This window comes from Rousettus aegyptiacus, unplaced genomic scaffold, assembly GCF_014176215.1.
Source record: "Rousettus aegyptiacus isolate mRouAeg1 unplaced genomic scaffold, mRouAeg1.p scaffold_m13_p_3, whole genome shotgun sequence".
NCBI classification, from domain to species: Eukaryota; Metazoa; Chordata; class Mammalia; order Chiroptera; family Pteropodidae; genus Rousettus; species Rousettus aegyptiacus.
In genome coordinates, this window is record NW_023416306.1 from 25863337 (window position 1) to 25880771 (window position 17435).

Genomic DNA, 17435 nt, shown 5'->3' on the forward strand with positions numbered 1-17435 from the left:
CTACACAGGATGACTCTAGTTCGCTCCCTCTGAATCGACACAAACAGGGCTCATTTTAGGACCCCCCCCCCCCCCCGCCCATCCTTCCTCCCCAATGCATATCCCAGGGCATATCCCTGAGCTCTAGGCTTGACCCACGGCACAACAAACAAAAACATAGGGTCATTTCCTGGGCCCCAGGACTATTCGCTGCTCAAATCCACAGACTCGAGCTCACTCCGAGCCCCCCGCGTGCCCACCTCTACACCCAAAGAACATATATACACGTACGTACACACAAACACACAGCGACTCTACATCGCCAATCCGTCTCCTCTGAATCTCCGGTTCCCTTTACTCACACGACCCCTCCGAGTCACCAGCGCCCTCCCCAGCACACGGTCACTCCCCTGGCCCTCAGCCTAGCCCCGCACCGTCTCTGTCCCTGTCTCTGTCTCTCTGTCTCTCTGTCTCTCTGTCTCTCTCTCTCTCTCTCTCTCTCTCTCTCTCTCTCTCTCTCTCTCACACACACACACACACACACACACACACACACACAATCCCGGCCTGGGGCAGCCTTCCCTCCCCTGAGCTTTCACAACACGAACACGCGCTCCCGCGTACACACCCACGATCACACGGCGAGCCTCGGCCGGCTGTCTACGCCTCGCTGGGTCCCGGCCTCGCCACCTCCCAACACGCCGGGCCACCCTCGCTCTGCTACTCGACACACATGGACGCACGCACGGCCACTCCCCATGCCCAGCGCCGGTCCCCAAGCCCGCACCGCGCGCTCGCACCCTGCCCTCCGCCCTCGCTCGCCCTCGGGCCCAGCTCCCCGGGACCCTCGCGCCGGGGCCTTTCCCAGCCTGGCCGCGGTAATCGGGACGAAGAAGGGGCAGGGGCAGGCACCGGCCGGTCCTACCTGAGCAGTTGATGCTCTTGCCTTTGCCGCCGGGACACTCCCCGCCGCCGCCGCTGCCGCCACCCGCGGGCTGGTTGGACGCGCGGCTCCCGGGCAGAGAGAAGGCGAAGAGCAGAAGCACCGACGTGTAGCAGCAGAAGGCGAGCGGGGGCGCGGCAGGCAGCCGGAGCGGCGCCTCAGCGGCCGCGGCACCCATGACTAGCTCCCCTGGACGGCGGGAAGCGCAGGGGGCCGTAGGCCCGGGGCATCCAGCCGCGCTCAGGGCCCCGCCGCTGCCTCGGCGCCTCCTAGAAGCCGCGCCGCTGCGCCCGGGAGCAGACCCTCAGCATCCCCGCCCCATCCGCAGCGCCCGCCAGGCCACGGCCAGCCGCGCTCGGGACGGAGTCGGAGGGTCCGGGCGCGTGCGAGGGTCGCGGGCGCGCGGGGATGCGCGCGAGGGTGCGAGCCACGTAGGGGAGACCGAGCCTAGGGGAGCGAGCGGGTGCGCGCGCGGCGGGCGGGGGTCGCGGGGCGGGGGCGGAGGCGGTCTCAGCCCCTCACTCGCCTTCTCGCCTTCCCTTTGTGTCCGCGGCCGTAGCCACCGCGTCACAAAGACCCCAGCCCGCCCGGTGAGGGGCGCGTGACAGAGCCGCCGGCGGGAGGGGTGGCTGCGACCCCGCCCCGCTCACACCCCCAGCGCCCACGCAGACAGCTCCGCCTCCGCCCGTGGCCAGCGCCGCCTCCGGGGGAGCTATTGTTCCTGCGGCGGGGCGGGAGCACGGAGGGCGGGGGTCGCGATCGCCCCTTGGTGCGGCCCCGGTGGGCTGGCCGGCGCCAAGGATGCTCTGGAGGCATTACTCTAACAGACATTTTGCTGTCCTTTGAAAGCATTTCTGAAGCGTTTCTTTCGCCCAGCAGCTGACTGGGAAAGAAGGGCAGGTGGTCTATTATCTATTCTCTAGGTGAAGAAACTGAGCTGTGGAGAGGTGAAGGTGACTTGTCCAAGGTCACATGCCAAGAAACGGGCAAGACCAAAATTGGAACCCAAGTTCTGACTCCAGCTATGTTTTTTTTAGAAACGGGGGTAAATGGCTAAATTTCTTGGATCTCCACTCCTACCCTATTTACACATAAACCAACTGAACTTAAAATCCTGTTTTAAAGTAAGGAATAGAGTGCAGAAATAAAGGGGAGTCTCTGTAGTCAAACTACTAAATTACTAAAATCGAGTACATTGAAGTATGAGAAAAAGATTCTGTTCTTGTTTTAACCAGTCCAGGAACTTAAACTTTTGAACTTTCCAGTCCTGGGTAGAGATTTATGCCAAAGCTACAGATTACCCTTTGATTACCACCTGACGGACTAAGGAAAGACTATTTATGTATCCAGAATGTCACATAACCTTATATCTATTATTCAGACTACTGGTCATCTAAAGGATTAGCATCTAAAACCAATCCAGGGCTGAGTCTTCTCAAGAATGTACTTTTTACTATAAGAACCCTCAATTTTTCTTTCTTCTTTGGATCACTGTTGTTGGTATTGCCTAGTTGTTGTTCTGGTTTGCAGATCCTGAGAACCTTGAATAACTGTTTATCCTTTATTTCTACCCAAAGCCTTCTGATTTCATTTGTGCTGCCAACAAGTGATTCTATAGTTGCCTCTCCCACTAATAATAGCTAATACAGAGAGAGGATTTGCTACATAGGACCTGAAAAAAGCTCTTTACCTGCATTCTTTCCCATTCTTTTTTGCAGCCTTATGGGGGAATTGTCATTCTCATCCCATTCTACAGTTGAAGAAGTTGAGACCCAGACAGGTAAAGTGATCTGATTCCCTGTCCAGTGCTGTTCCTAGCACATCATGATAAGTGAGACCCAGCCATAAGCGGTAAGATTATGGATCAAATTGTTTAAAAGTCCTCTGCCTTTTTCATTCTATTAATCTGCCACTCACCTCAGATAGAATTTTTAACTCTCATTGAAAACATAAATTTAACTCATAAAATTTTTAAATGTGTGAAAAGTCACCAAAAGCAAAGCCACATTAGGGAAAATATTTTCAGTGTAAATAAGAGACAATATACTTAATATAAAGAAGTACTATAAATCAAAAAGAAAATGTTAACATAGTAAATAAATGAGAAACTGACTTTTTTTAGCACATAAAATACAGACAATATATAAAAAAAATTTAGGCCCATTAGTAATTAAAAGCACATTTTTTTCCTGTGGATGATTAACCATAGTAAAAAGAATTGACAAAACCTAGAACAATTAATTTATACATTTTGGAAGAGCAATTCAACCATGTATCAAAAAATTTTTAGATAGGTTGACCCCTTAATCTAGCAATTCCACATATTGGAATTTACCCTAAAGAAATAATTGGACAAGCACACAAAAATGTATATATGGATGTTCAGCACAACCTTTCATAATAGTATATATAATCTATATGTCCATCTATGGGAAAAATAAAGTATGGTACCTCTTTGTACAATGGACTATTATGCAGCTTTAACAATGATGACTGAGTTAGTGTTTACAGTCATGGAGAAAAGCAGGATACTAATGAATAGGTATAAGACAATCCTATTTTCCTAAAATATCCATATGTGTGTACACATCCATGGGAAAAACGTCAAGAAGAATAATACAGCAATATATTAACACTGATTACTCCAAAATGTGGGCTTATGAATAATAGGTACTTGTCCTTTATATTTTTCTATAATGTCTGATTTTTTTGCAAAGAAAATTTTTATTGTTATATTTTAAAAAGCCATTTTCTTTTAAATTATACTTTCATGATGCTTTTATATAAATTCACATCTTTAACATTTTATTAAGATTTGCCTCAAACCTCAAAACTGTTAGCAGTGGCATGGCAGTTATTAAAACAAAAATTCAACTTCTGGGTTCTGAATCAGATGTGATCCCAGGTTCCTGACCGCTAAGCCACAGCCGAGAGCTCCTTCTCAGACCACTCTTTCAGCAGCTTCTCTGGTCAGCTTGACCTCCCCTGAGGTGCTTTCCTGCCCTGTGACTTGGCTCTCCCAGCCCCTGTAGTCTGCCTTTAATTTTCATTTGACTGCTAACCACAGCCCAAGCAAAAATACTAAAAGGAGACAACCCTTAAATAAAAAGCAAAAACTCCTATGGCCATAAATCAAAAAATAATTTATATCTGCATCTTTCTCCAAATTAGGTAAGAAAAATTTAACACAGATTTCTCAAAAATTTTCAAATTGAAAAAAGACTGTACTTCAGAAACAGGATTTCTCTAATTTCAATCATCCAATGTCAAAGAAGAAAAAAATCTTAGTAGTCATCTAATACTATCCCCATCACATGCTTTAATATTGGTAACCCCAAAATGTCAGATAGCAAAGAGCATGAGGCTTGCTACATAAAACCACCCAGAGTATTTTAAAGAATGTAGAGTTCTGAATATCACTCCAGACATTCTGGGGGAAACTCAAGTATCCCTTATTTATAGTAAAGTTCTCCAAGTAACTCAGATGTGCTGCCGATTTAGAAACCTCTGACTTAATCTTGATCAGTTGGTCATTGCTTCTTAATAAACAACCACAAAATGTCAGCTGAGTGCCAGAATAAACATTCATTTCTTGTAGATCTGGGGTTGACTGATCTAGGCTCAGGCTTAACTGAACGGCTGTGCTTCAAGCTGTAGATCCTGCTGGGCTTGGCTCCTGTATGCAGGTTGAACTTTGATCTTCTCCAGTATTATTCATTTTAGGGCTTGGCTGAAGTGGGAGACAGCTACCCAGGGGGGAACTCTTCTTATGGAGATGGCAGTGGTGCAAGGGGACATCCCCAACTTTGTAAGCACTTTTCCCACCCTTGCCTTGTACATGTCTGCTTACATGCCACTGGCTAAAGCAAGTCTCATAGCTGGGCTCAAAGACGGAGTAGGGAAGTCTACTTGAGATGAGTGAGAGGGAGTGAATACGGAATGAATATTTTTGAATGATAACCCATCGGAAATTCTATACTTGAACACCATTATTTATGCTCTGTCAGAATGTTTTCAGTTCCAAGTAACAGAAAACCCAACTCAAATTAAACAAGAGATTTATTGGCTCAGCTGTTTTTTAAAAGCCAAAGGTAGTGCCCTCTCCTATGAGTTGGTTTTTGTCCTAAATAAAGCTCTGCTCATGGAAAACGCTGCATTCCTGCAAGAAAGTTTTGTGAGCATCTGCTGCATGCTGGACAACACAGTATCCTCTGGGGACAAGAGAGAATCCTGCCTTGACGACTAGAAGGGAGGGATATCTGAAAATTAACAATCACAACTCAGTGTGATAAACACTAAATAGAAATGGAGCATGTGTGAGCATGTGTGTGCATGTGTGTCTGCGGGGTGTGAGGGAGGAGTAAATGGCAAATCCTACACCACACTCCCTGCCCAGACAAAATTATGGCTTTTTAGAACCTCCTACTGGAGGGTCTAGCTCCATTATGAAGCCCCAATAAATGATAATGAGACAAATGGGGACTGAAAAATTGGCCTTGGTTGGAGAAAGTCATAGAACTTGAGCTCAGTCAAGAAATACCGGGATGAAATACCTGGTGCAAACCTGGGGTTGACTCCTGGCCCAGCTTGAGATATTGGACCCCACTTCCTAGAGAGAGAGGTCTTTAAAAAAAAAAAAAAAAAAAAAAAGGAAAGCATGGATGAAGACATTCATTCATTCATTCAGTAAGTTTGTATTGAAGGCCTACACCTAGTCCCTGAGAATACATTGGTGAGTATAACAGACCTGGTCCCTGTCCTTACGATGTTTACAGTCAAATATTAAACAATTATATAAATAAAAGTAAAATTGCAGCAATGTTGTTAAAGGCTATGAAGGCAAAGTTCGGAGGTTTACCTGTTAGAGTGACACCTGTACTGAGATCAGAAGGGTGAGTAGAAGTTAACCAAGTGAAGAGGGCGTGTAGCAGGCAGAGGGAACACCATGAACAAAAGGCCTGTGAGGAGAAGGATCTGCATGTTGTTCAGTGTGGTAAGGACAGAGGGCGAGGTCAACTTGTTTTAAACTTCATGCATTGATTCGACGAATACTTAATGAGCACCTACTATGACCCAGGCACTGTTCTAGATGCAGAGAAACAGCAGTGAACAAAACAAAGTTCCAGCTTCTCACAGGACTTACAGTCTAGTAGGGGAGACCCCATGATAATAATATTGATGGGAGAAACTAAATGTTGGATCAAGCCATTACAAAAGTAACTAATTCACCGAAGACCTGCTACATCCCAGGTACTGCCAGGCACTTCATATTTTTTGTCACTAATCTTTCCCCCCACCCTGTTGGTAGGTATTATTTCCATTTTTTAGATGAAGTTCATGAGCCAAACTTCAAAGCCAGGAAGTTAGAGTCACCTGGCTCCATCTAATTCCAAAGCTCCACCACATCACTGACATGAGCAGGTGAAGAAACATCATCACCTGATACAAGATAGAGCAAAGACTGGCACCACTAAGACCACAGCCGCCAAGGAGTGTGCACAAGCCATCCTGAGCCCCCTTACCAACACAGCAGGAGATTTTTGTGGAGGCTTCTTTTGATTGCATGCATGGATTATTGTGATCACATTGCTACCCACATCCCCTTAATGGCCCTCAATTGCATTCTTAGGCAGAGGCCAAGGAGGCAAAGATTCCTGATATCTGAACAAAAAGTGCCGTGGAATCCAGGGAGGTAGCCTCCTTCTGCCTGGAGGAGGACAGGCATCACCACTGTAATTCTGTCAGTTTGAAAGACTTCTCACCCAAACGGTCCCTCTGAGCAGGTAGAGAGACCAAGGAGGCATCTCTGGGTTTTTCCTGCAGGCCTTCTTGTCATTCAATTGTTCAGTATTGCTCTGAATAAAGAATTAAGGTATTTCTCTATCTTTCAGCAAATGGAAATTTTCAGCTGCAATTCAAAAATTTCTCCAAGGGCTTAACTTATAGAAGATTGTACCAAAGAAATAGCTTCTCTTACAAAGACAATCACACGTAAATGGGAAGAGGTATAGCATAGTAATTAAGAGCATAAGCTCTGGAACTGAACCATCTGGTTGTGCATCTTAACTCTGCCACTTGCTAGCTCTATGACCTTGGTCAGGTTACTTAACTTCTCTATGCCTTAGCTTCATAATCTGTAACATGGAGATAAAAATTTTATCTACTTAATAGGGTTATTGTAGAGATAAAAGGGGTTTGTATAGGTAAAGTGCTTAAAACCATGTTTAGTACATTGTAAGTACTCAATAAATAATTGCCTAGAAGTAACCATGGATTAGTAAGCACATAATGTTAGCTATTATTAGTAGCAGTAGCCATTAACTGCATGTATGTACTAGGCTAAAAGCTCCATATGTATCACCTAATTAATGCTCCCAAAAACCTAATGGGGAAGGTTCAACTACCATCTTAATTCTGTAGACAAGAATTTTTGCCCAAAGTTACACAGCAAATGGGCAGCAGGTCTGGGATTCAAACTGAGAAGTTTGTCTGACTACAAAGCCTATAGTCCAAAACAAAACCCAAGCAGTTAAAGTCAGCTGGCAAAAGGGCTCATCTGAGCTGGCTGGCTGCTAGACGCTGCAGGAGGCCAGCCTGAGGCTGGCAGAGGCAGCCAAAGTACTGGGAGGAAAAGTTGCAGCAAACTGCCTGGTAGGTCAAAGGGAAGGACGCGAGGTTAGAGCCAAGAGCCTGGCACCCACTGAGCTAAGGATCATGAAAGCGGGATGAAGCAAAGAGCTAAGTACCTGGAGGATTTAGAGTGAGTCAAATGGAGCTAAATAATTTTACCACTGTGTGTATTTAAGCATGTCAGCTTGCCTCTGTATGTATACATATGTACTGAGCATATGTCATTTGCCTGCATGTGTACATATGTAATGAGTATATCAGCTTGCCTCTGTACATATGCATAAGTGCCAAGCATATGTCATTTTACACTCTGCGTACATATGTAAGGAATGAGTATATATCACGTTGCCTCTGAAAGTATGTGTGCATGCATATTTGAGTGTGACAGCTGAGCCCTGTGTTTGTACATGCACGCTTACATGTGCGTATCCATCCACACATTACTGTATATAGCAACTCATCTCTGCAGTACATGTGAACTTGAATTATGTCACCTGTTTTCTAACTTTTCTCCCTGGACTCCCAGTTAAAAATTATTCCCTACAGTCTGACAGCCCCAGGACTCAGCATCAGAGTCAATACAGTTAGACTCGGCACTTAGTCTGGGTTCCTGATTAAGGGAGTTGTAACGATGAAACAGCAAACCATATTCTGAAAGCTGTTCCTTTCAACAGAACAATCGTGGTTAAGACTTGGGGCAGCTCTGGCAGTTGTGGCTTCAACAATAATGGGAACAGGGATCAGGGCAGGGTGTGGATAGTGTCAGTAGCACTATTCATCCAACATTCATCCAACAGTGTTTATGTTACGTGTGCCAGGCAACTGTGTGAGGCAGTGAGGATGCAGAGGTCAACAAGATAGACACAGTCCCTGTCCTATAGTCTAACAGGAAGTCAGACTTTAAACAATCATAATTGCGAAGGATGTGCAAAAGCATCAGACAGGGACCCTCTAATGGACCAGTGGTTGGAGGTATTAAGGAAACTCTCCCAAAGAAGTGACATTTAAGCTAAGGTGGGAAGACTAATGAAGAGTTAGAAGGAGCTTAATGGAAAACAGTATTCCATGAAGAAAATTCCACACTCAAAAATGAAATAAAAAATATGGCAAGAAACAGAAAAGGCAGCTGTGGCTGAACCCTGGAGAGTGAGGAGGCGAATGACACAAAATAATGAAGTTGAAGACCCCAGGAAGCAAAAGCTGATCATACAAGGGCCTTTTAAGCCATAATATAGATTTAGACTTGATCTTTAAATTATAAACAGGAAATAACCTGCTCAGAATTGTGTTTTTAAAAGATCATTTGGTTCCATGCATGAACTGTAAAGTATGTTAATTATATCTCAATGAAGCTGTTAAAAAAAAATAGCTTGGGCTGCAGTGTGCAGAATCATGTGAGAGCAATTCAGTAGTCTAGGTGATGATTGTGGCTTAGACTAGGGAAGATGGGGACAAGCAAATTAATTAGATTAAGTAGTTAAAATCAACAAAATTTGGTGACTAACGATGTGGGAGGTGAAAGAGAGAAAGTGTCAAGCCAGGGTTATCCCCAGGTTCAGTGGGATTTACTAAAATATTCATCTCTTGAGAAAAAGTAGGCTTGGGCAGAGGACGATGAGTTCAGTTGTAGGTATATTGAGTTTGAGGGGCCATTGAGGCAGCAGAACTGAGCTGTCCAGTAGCAGCTTGATTTCTAAGTCTGGTACTCATAGGAATTTACACTAGACATAAAAGTGTGGGAATCACCAGAAGATGAATTCACTGAAGTCATGGAAGTGGGTGTGATGACTTCATGAGATACTATAAAATTAGAAGAGAAGAGGGCCTATGCTGAAGCCCTGAGGAACTGCAGTGGAGGGAATTTTGAAAGAACTGCCTGAAAATAGGAGGAAAACCAGGGAAAAAGTGTCACAGGGACCAGGGAACAAAAAGTGTTTCAAAAAGCAGGTCAAACGCTGGTCAAATGCTGCTGAGAGGTCAGGCAAGATGATTACTGAATAGTGTTCAACAGATATAGTCACTTGAAGTCATAGGGGATCCTAGCAAGAGCCATTTGGTAAAATGGCAGGGGCAGAATCCAGAGTTTGAGACATGAGTAGGAGTAGGAAGTAGAGACAGAATGTTTAGACAGCTTGGCTGGAAAGAAAAGAAACAAAGCTAGAGTTGACTGTGGGTTGAGGAGGGATGTTTTAATGAGACTAAAATATTTAAATGCTGATAATAAAGATCTAGTGGGGTGGGGGGAGTTGAATACACAACATAGGAAAAAAAGGTAATCAGTAGTATAAGATTCTTGAGAAGACAGGAAGGGGTGGAATTTAAAGCACAGATGGAAGGATGAATTTTTAAGTGAAGGCATCTTCTTCTTTGTAACAAGATGGAAGGTAGAAAGAATGGAGGCTGATGAAGATGGGTTTGTAGATATAATATTGAGATACTGAGGAAATTACTGGATTCTGTCCTTTGTGATCTCTGAAGAGAAAGGAAGATAGGGTGGATTGGGAATAGCGGGTGCGGATAGTGGCTGCATCAAAAGATAACTTAAAGCAGCTTTAGTGCCACCATAATCTCCACCAGTTCCCTCTTAGCCTTTCCACCCCACTCTTCATCATTGTCTTTCATGTGGGCAAATGCTCTCACTCTTATATAAAAAGTTACTTTTTTGAAAAAAACTGATTTAGAACAGGCAATATATATAACAGATACCAGGTCAAGTACCCCAGCCCCTCCCTTTCAACCAGATTACTGCCCCCCACGTCTCTACTACACAGAAGTTTGGGGTCAGATTTTAAAAAGGTAGAAAAAAATTGAAGTGATCATTGGTGATCAGGAGAGAGAAAGCATGTGATTTTTCACAGCAGAGCTCAGTAGAGATGGACCAGAGACAGACACCAGAGAAGCACAGGTGCTGAGGAGAATAAAGTTAGGAGCCTTTTCTCTCAGGTGGCCATTTATCAGCATTGGAGAAAAAACTACCCTTCCTACTACTCACCTCCAGCAAAGGGGTTCTAGGGAAGATGGCTTCTCAAGAAAGTTGGGCCAAATGGAGACTTTGCTTTCCAGACATCTTCTTTCTATATGAATGCTGGCAAGTGGTAAAAATTGATTTAATCACCATTTTGCAATCCCCATGAAATAACAATTATGAATAATCATCAGTAGATGCTAAAACCATTGGGTGAAAGGTTGTTGGAGACAGGATATTCATGGAATCTTCAGGTATTCCCCCACAGGTAACCTATTAACTATGAGTAAAAAAAATAATAACTTTATAATGGAGAGAGCTAGCAGACATCGCCTTTGCCAGGTGATCAAATTTAACCTCGCCAATATGGTAGAACAGCTTTCGACCACTTGACTCCTGAACTGATGCAATGACAGGTATGTGACATTATCTATCTGATAGTCTTGCCAAAGGACTTTAACCTGAATCTAATCACAAGGAAGTAATCAAATAAATTCAGAATGTAGGGCATATTGACAAGGCCTGGACTAAAAGAAACTTAATGTCATGACAAGCAAAATATGAGAAGTTTGTTCTAAATTAAATTAGACTTAAGAGACAAAACACCCAAATGCAATAAACCTTGATTGGAACCAAGAAAATAAAGAGCAATAAAGGCGTTCTTAAGACAACTGGAGAAATGTGAATATAGGCTACATATAGATGGTATTGAGTTAATATTAATTTTCTTAGATGTGATAATGGCATTGTAGTGGTGTGGGAGAATGTTCTTAGTATATACATGCTGAAGGATTTAGAGGTGAATGTCATAATATCTGCAACTTTCAAATGGTTAAAAGAGAGAAAAGCAAACCGTTAACACGTGATATATATCCAGATGAAAAAACATATTTAAAAAAACTCAGTGCAGTCTATTTCTTCATTATTTCAAACATTTATTTTGCCATGACCTTGGATAGCTTTATGCTTATAAGAATAAACAGTGCTTCTTAATGTGCTAAATTAGATTGAAATTATTAAAAGCATCATAGTAAGAAAATTGTTATGCAAAGCTTTTTAACATAAAAGAACTCTAATTTGTGTAGAAGTATAAGTGAAGATATGGTAAAGTGGAAGAGAGATCTATGAAATAATACAAAGAACTTTCCTGAGAGTCAGAAGGTCTTTGGGTCCAGCACTTAGCCACTAGAGATGTCAATTTCCTCATCTGCAAAGTGAAGCTAATGGTATCCCCTTCATTAGCCTGCTGTACAGGTACAGGAGAAACAGTATGTAAAAGGCTTTATAAACTGAATATTTGGGGATGCAAGTAAATTGATTTTGTCACCAGGCCACGGCGATGTCCTATTAGCAGTGGTTCTTGGACTTTAGGAACTGGGAAGCTTGGTAAAAGTATAGATTCCCATCCTGCCCTCAGTTTCTGATTCAGTAGGTCTGGGTTGGGGCTCAGGATTTGCTTTATGAAAACACCCCTGACTCTCCCTTGCAAGAGATCTGAAAACGACACTTGGAGAGCTGCCACAGGGGTAACTGTTATCTAAAACCCTTGCTACTCAATGTTTGATCCATGAACGGGCAATACCATGAGTACCTGGGACCTTGTTAAATACAAAATCTAACCCCATCCCACACTGAATCTGAATCTGCATTTTTTTAAACAAGCTACCCAGGCGATTCCAATGCACATTATTATTTGAGAAACAATAATTTAAATGGTAAGACTGATCGGTGACCTCTCTTTTTTAACCAAGGTCACTGATTCTCTACCTGCTGTCAGACGAAACTAGGATGCCACCTTTGCCGTTGCTGACGCCTTTGACCTCACTTAGCTCTTTTCTCTGCTTCTCCTTGTTTCTGGCTCCACAGTCCCAGCAGATCTTGACGAACATAACCAGCCCATCGAAGTGTTTATTTTCTCCCATGCCATGAAGAGATGAACCAAAGCACACAGACTTGGGATCTAAATCTAGTTAAGCTAAGTATGTGATTTTTTTTTCTTTCTTATTGTGATAAAATAACATATATTTTACCATTTTACCCATTTTTAAGTGTATGGTTCAGTGACATTATGTACATTCACACTGCTGTGCAACCAGCTCCAGAACTTTGGGTATGTGATTTTGAGTAAGTCACTTAACCTCTCTAAGTTTCATTTCCTTATCTTTAAAATATGGACAATATTACCTACTCCTGCAGAGTATTTTAAAAATTAAATGAAAGAATAAACAAATATGCCTAGGACCCATAGACTATGTTAAATAAATGCTAACCTACTTCTTTCTATCCTTCCATTTGAAGTAGGTTTTTAGACAGCCCCAGATGTTTAAAAACAAATATCATCTATTAAAATCAATGGATAAGAATTTTAAAAAGATATACAAAAATCTACATATTCTGGGCATATTATTGCCTTAGAACAGGGCAATTTGTAAAAAAAAAAAAAAAAGAAGTATTCTATATTCTATAGAACTGGGCAATTTGAAACAGCTAAACAGCAGCTAATTACTTTCTGTTTGGAAAATTATATTTTAAAAAACAACAACTCCTTTATGCCCATTATATAGAAGTTCTTGTATTGACTATATTTAGATTGTTTTATAAACTGTTTTAAGTACAATCATTATGGTAATATCAATAACTTGCACAAATGGTGCTTTCAACATTGGGCTGATGCACTTGGATGAAGCATTTGAATTCCATTTGTGTACACATTATCTTTTAAGGAAAATGCTAAATTGAAAACTCGGGTTGTATGAGGTAGATTGAAAAGATTAGTTTAACTTCGGAATTGGACTATTTAGAACAGGGGAAGGGAATTTAGAGATCCTCTCCTCCAAAAAGGAAATTAATATCCAGAGAGACCTAGTAACTTGCCCTCAATCACATGGTGAGTTACCAGCAAAGCTGGGACCAGAACCCACGTTCCAGGAGTGTGTCCTGGTGTCACTTGACCTTAAACGATAGGTGACGCTTCATCAGCGTAGGTGATGGGAAGGGGTTGTAGAGAGGCTGAGGGTACTGCAGGTGGAGGGATCAACAGAAGTAATTTCACAGAGCCTGGCTCTGAAACCCAGAGACTGCAAAGTGTGTTCAGGGAGGGTCAGCGTGCGGAGGCTGGAAGGAGAGATTAAGATGAAGTTTTGTGCTGGGAGAAGAGAGTCTTGGATTCTCTTGTAACAGAATATCAGAAGAGAGGTTTAGGGATTGTGGGGAGTGACTGTTTAGTTTATATGACTTCCATATTTGTATTCTCATGTAGTCATTATAGCAATCACGGAAAGTAGGTATTTCACAGATGATGGTCTAACATTCGTGAGGTCATGTTCTTTGCAAAATAAAGATTTTAATTTGGGCTCTGAATAGAAAGACCGTGTATTCTGATTCTTAATAGCGTGGATTTTTAATCCAGAACCAGGCCACTTGGGTTCAAATTGCTCTGGCCCCATTTAGAAGCTGATATGACTTGAAAGAAAACAACAACAACAACAAGTGTTTACGTGCTACTAGGCACTATTTTAAATACACAGAACTAAATATATTTCACTCATTTAATTCAACATCCCTATGACATATATTCTATCATTATAACTATTTTAAAGCCCCCCTCTCCCCCAAAAAAGAGAAATAAAGAAGAAGGGGTATCTCAGTAAAAGATAAGAAACAGGGATACATTAACACCCTTACCCCAGATTCCCTGTTCCTTGATTTATAATATAGTCTCAGCTCCTTGGTATCCCACTAGTTCCCTTTCTACCTTTCTACTTGTGATACTGTGATAGATTCAATTATTGTGCAAAAATATTCATGTCCTCACCTCACCTTTTCAGGAGAAATCTACTTCTCTCCCCTTGACTTTGTCCTCAGCCATGAGACTTGCGTTGGCCAAGGAGATATTAGCAGATATAACACTGAAATTTGAAATGTGCTGGTTGGGCTTGCCTGCTTGTACTTCTGCAGTCACAATGAGATCTTCCCCTGGATAGCTCCCACCCCTTTAGCCTGGGGCTCAGAATAGTCTACATGAGAGTACATGTGCCCCAGCTACCTTCTAGATTTCCCAGTGGCTGAGTGACTAGAGCGTCATCCTTCAGGCCTCTAGGAAGTATAATACCAGCCCACCTAGAGACACTCTTTGAGACTCAAGGATAAGAATCTAGATCCACATGCACCTCGCCAGCAGAGAACCAGCCTCTGAGTTTTCTTCTTGGTTACTCTGGAAGCTGAACCATATGATGGGACAGAAAAGGAACTAGAATCTTACCTTCTCCTGCTACTGGCAGCATTTCCACTATAACAAATATCCTTTTGATTAAAACTAACCAATTTCTTAAATGACAGAATTTGGAATTTTTTCCCCCAACAAACCCATTCCAATTGACAACAACAGTGAGAGAAAATTCACAATTTGGGCATCTGGATAATGTAGAAATTGAAGTTTTCTATCTATTGATGATAAACTTTACCATTAGATTAATATTCAGCTTGTAAATCCAACAATTATATTGGGTAATATAATAGATGTGTTCTTTTAAAATCTTATGTAAATTACTCTTCTCTAAATTGAATCTCTAAATGCACCAAAGGGTTATTTAAGGAAATGCCATATTGAAATTTTTCACAAAGAAAATAATCACACTTTGTATGTTATAGAACTTTTCCATACTGGGGGTTCCTAAACTATGGTATACCTAAGTAATTCCCCCACAGGGCAGCATCTCTACAAGAGGGCATCCATATCACAATAACAACAATAATGTTAAAATGCTTTACATCACTCTTTATTTCAAAAGTGCTTTGCTAACAGACTACTCTTCACAACATTCAAGGGAGGTAGATAAGTATTACACCACTTTCACAGATGCAGAAACTGAGGCAAAGATTAGTGAATTGTGTTGAAGAGCATTAACATATGGCATGATTAGAAAAAGAATGTGCTGTGGTCACAGATCACTGGCGACCTTTCCCACGGCTTCTGAGTCCCACCAACACAAAAACAGCAGATGCGGCATTGACGCAAGTCATCAATAGTCTGGCCAATCTAAGGCTACATATCACCTTGTTGATACCAGATGTTGAATATGCTGTCCTTTGGCAAGTATTTCCCTCACATGACTATACCTCTGAAACAGGGAAGACTGGGGTCATTGTAGGTACAGAAGAAGAGGGTTAGAGAAACAGGGCTGGGAAGGAGGAAGACAAAAGAAAACACATGAACTAATATCAAAATGAGGTTGAGGAGGAACAGGAGGACCGCCTGGTAAGCAGCCCTACAGAAAGGAAAGCCACAGCAGAAAAGAAGTGTCGTTCCATTTGAAAAGCTCAGACATCCAGAAATGCTATTAAAAGGGTAATTCTTAGCAATGACATTACAGAGCCACTCTTCATGACTTTGCCAAATGTAATTATCAGGTCCTTCTGACATTCCCAGGAGGCAGTGCCATTCCTTTCCCCTGGTCCAGGCCAAGCGCTGATGTGATTGACCTGACACTGTGGAAGCTGTTGATAACTCACATGCACTCTCCCACTATGCCGTCTCTCTCCCTCTAGTCTCTGTCTTCTTAAAAAAAAAAAAAAAAGAAAAAAGAAAAAAAAAAAGCCAATGCATATTACGATTCTGCCTGAAAAATTCCTAAAATCGTTCCTAAATTTTTGATGCATAATAGGGTAGGAGTCCATGTCTGATTTTTGTAAAGGGGCTGCAATAGGCAGACATAGGAGTTAACAGCCCCTCTCGGCCAGTGCTCCTTTATACAATATGGGAGATTTCAAAAACAAACAAAAAACTAAAATTCATGGATGCCAATTGTCTATAAAAGAATTGAAGCTAAAAGTAAAGAAATAATATTTTATGATCTTTCTAGTGCAAAGCCATTGTAACAGCCAGTGACTGATGTGCCACCAGCTGCAATGGAGGTACTTATGGCAGAGGCAGTACCACATGAGTGGGGTGACAAGGACCCAGCAGGGAGGGGCTACAGTGTCAGATGAACAGGTGGAAGAGGCACCAGCAGCTGAAGAGAAAGAAGTCAGAGCAAAGAGGCAACAGCCAAAAAGAAGATGAGAGGAGGTGCTGGCATTTGAGGCTGAGTGTGAGGTTAATTGCACTAGTTTGGGTCTAGGCCTCTCTTCAGACAGGTCAGAGCCAGAAATGCACCCTTTCTTCCTTTATTTCAAGTGGCAGCATCATTCTTTCAGGCATGTAGCTTTAAAACTTCACCCCTCCTCTCCAACAAAAGCAATCAACTGCCAAGCCTGATTCCACTTCTGCATTGCCCTTCGCATTGGTCTCCCTCGTTTTTACTATAGCTTTCCTCAGGTTCCTCCCATCATCTCATCCCAACCAGGGCGAACTCTCCTACCTTGTCTCTCAGACTCCAGATTTCTCTAAACTTGGCTCCATCCTCTAATCTTCCTTCTGGAGCACGGTTTTCATCGTTACTGCTCCATGTTCTCAATTAGGTCTCACATCTTGAATGGTCAACAGGTCCTTGCATCTAGCAAAGTTCCTCTCCTTTCCAAATCTCCACCTGCCAAAATGCCCACTCTAAAGACTTAGCTTAAATGCCGCCTCCTCCAGGAGGCCTTTCTTCGAGTTTCTTAGCTCTCTGCTCTGAGAGACATGCACTAATCAAGTACAACTGTGTACAAGCCTTACCTCTCCTATCAGGCTACGGTGTGATGATTTGGCAGGGTGTAAAAAACTGCTCAAAAGTGAAATGAATTGGGATGTATTTGTGCATGAATGGAGGCAGAACAAGTACCCTGTAGGTGTGATACGACTCTAGGACAACACAAATCCACAGTATAGCTTTGAGGGATGGAGTGGGGGCAGGTAGATGGGACTATTTGTTTCTGAGTCAAGAGACCTGGGATAGAGGTCCTGCTTTGCCATTCACTAGCTAAGGACCTGGTACCAGG

The 17435-nt window shown here is 42.6% G+C and overlaps 1 protein-coding gene across 1 annotated transcript in view; it reads right to left on the reverse strand.

Annotated features, from left to right (window-relative positions):
- LOC107519692 (tomoregulin-1) overlaps nucleotides 1-1526 on the reverse strand; it is a 77563-nt gene extending 76037 nt beyond the window's left edge. Inside the window, exon 1 of the mRNA XM_036238759.1 lies at nucleotides 905-1526. Coding sequence (XP_036094652.1) covers nucleotides 905-1100 — 196 coding nt within the window. The 5' untranslated portion in view covers nucleotides 1101-1526. The remainder of the gene's footprint in view (nucleotides 1-904) is intronic.
- Between the last annotated feature and the right edge of the window lie 15909 nt (nucleotides 1527-17435).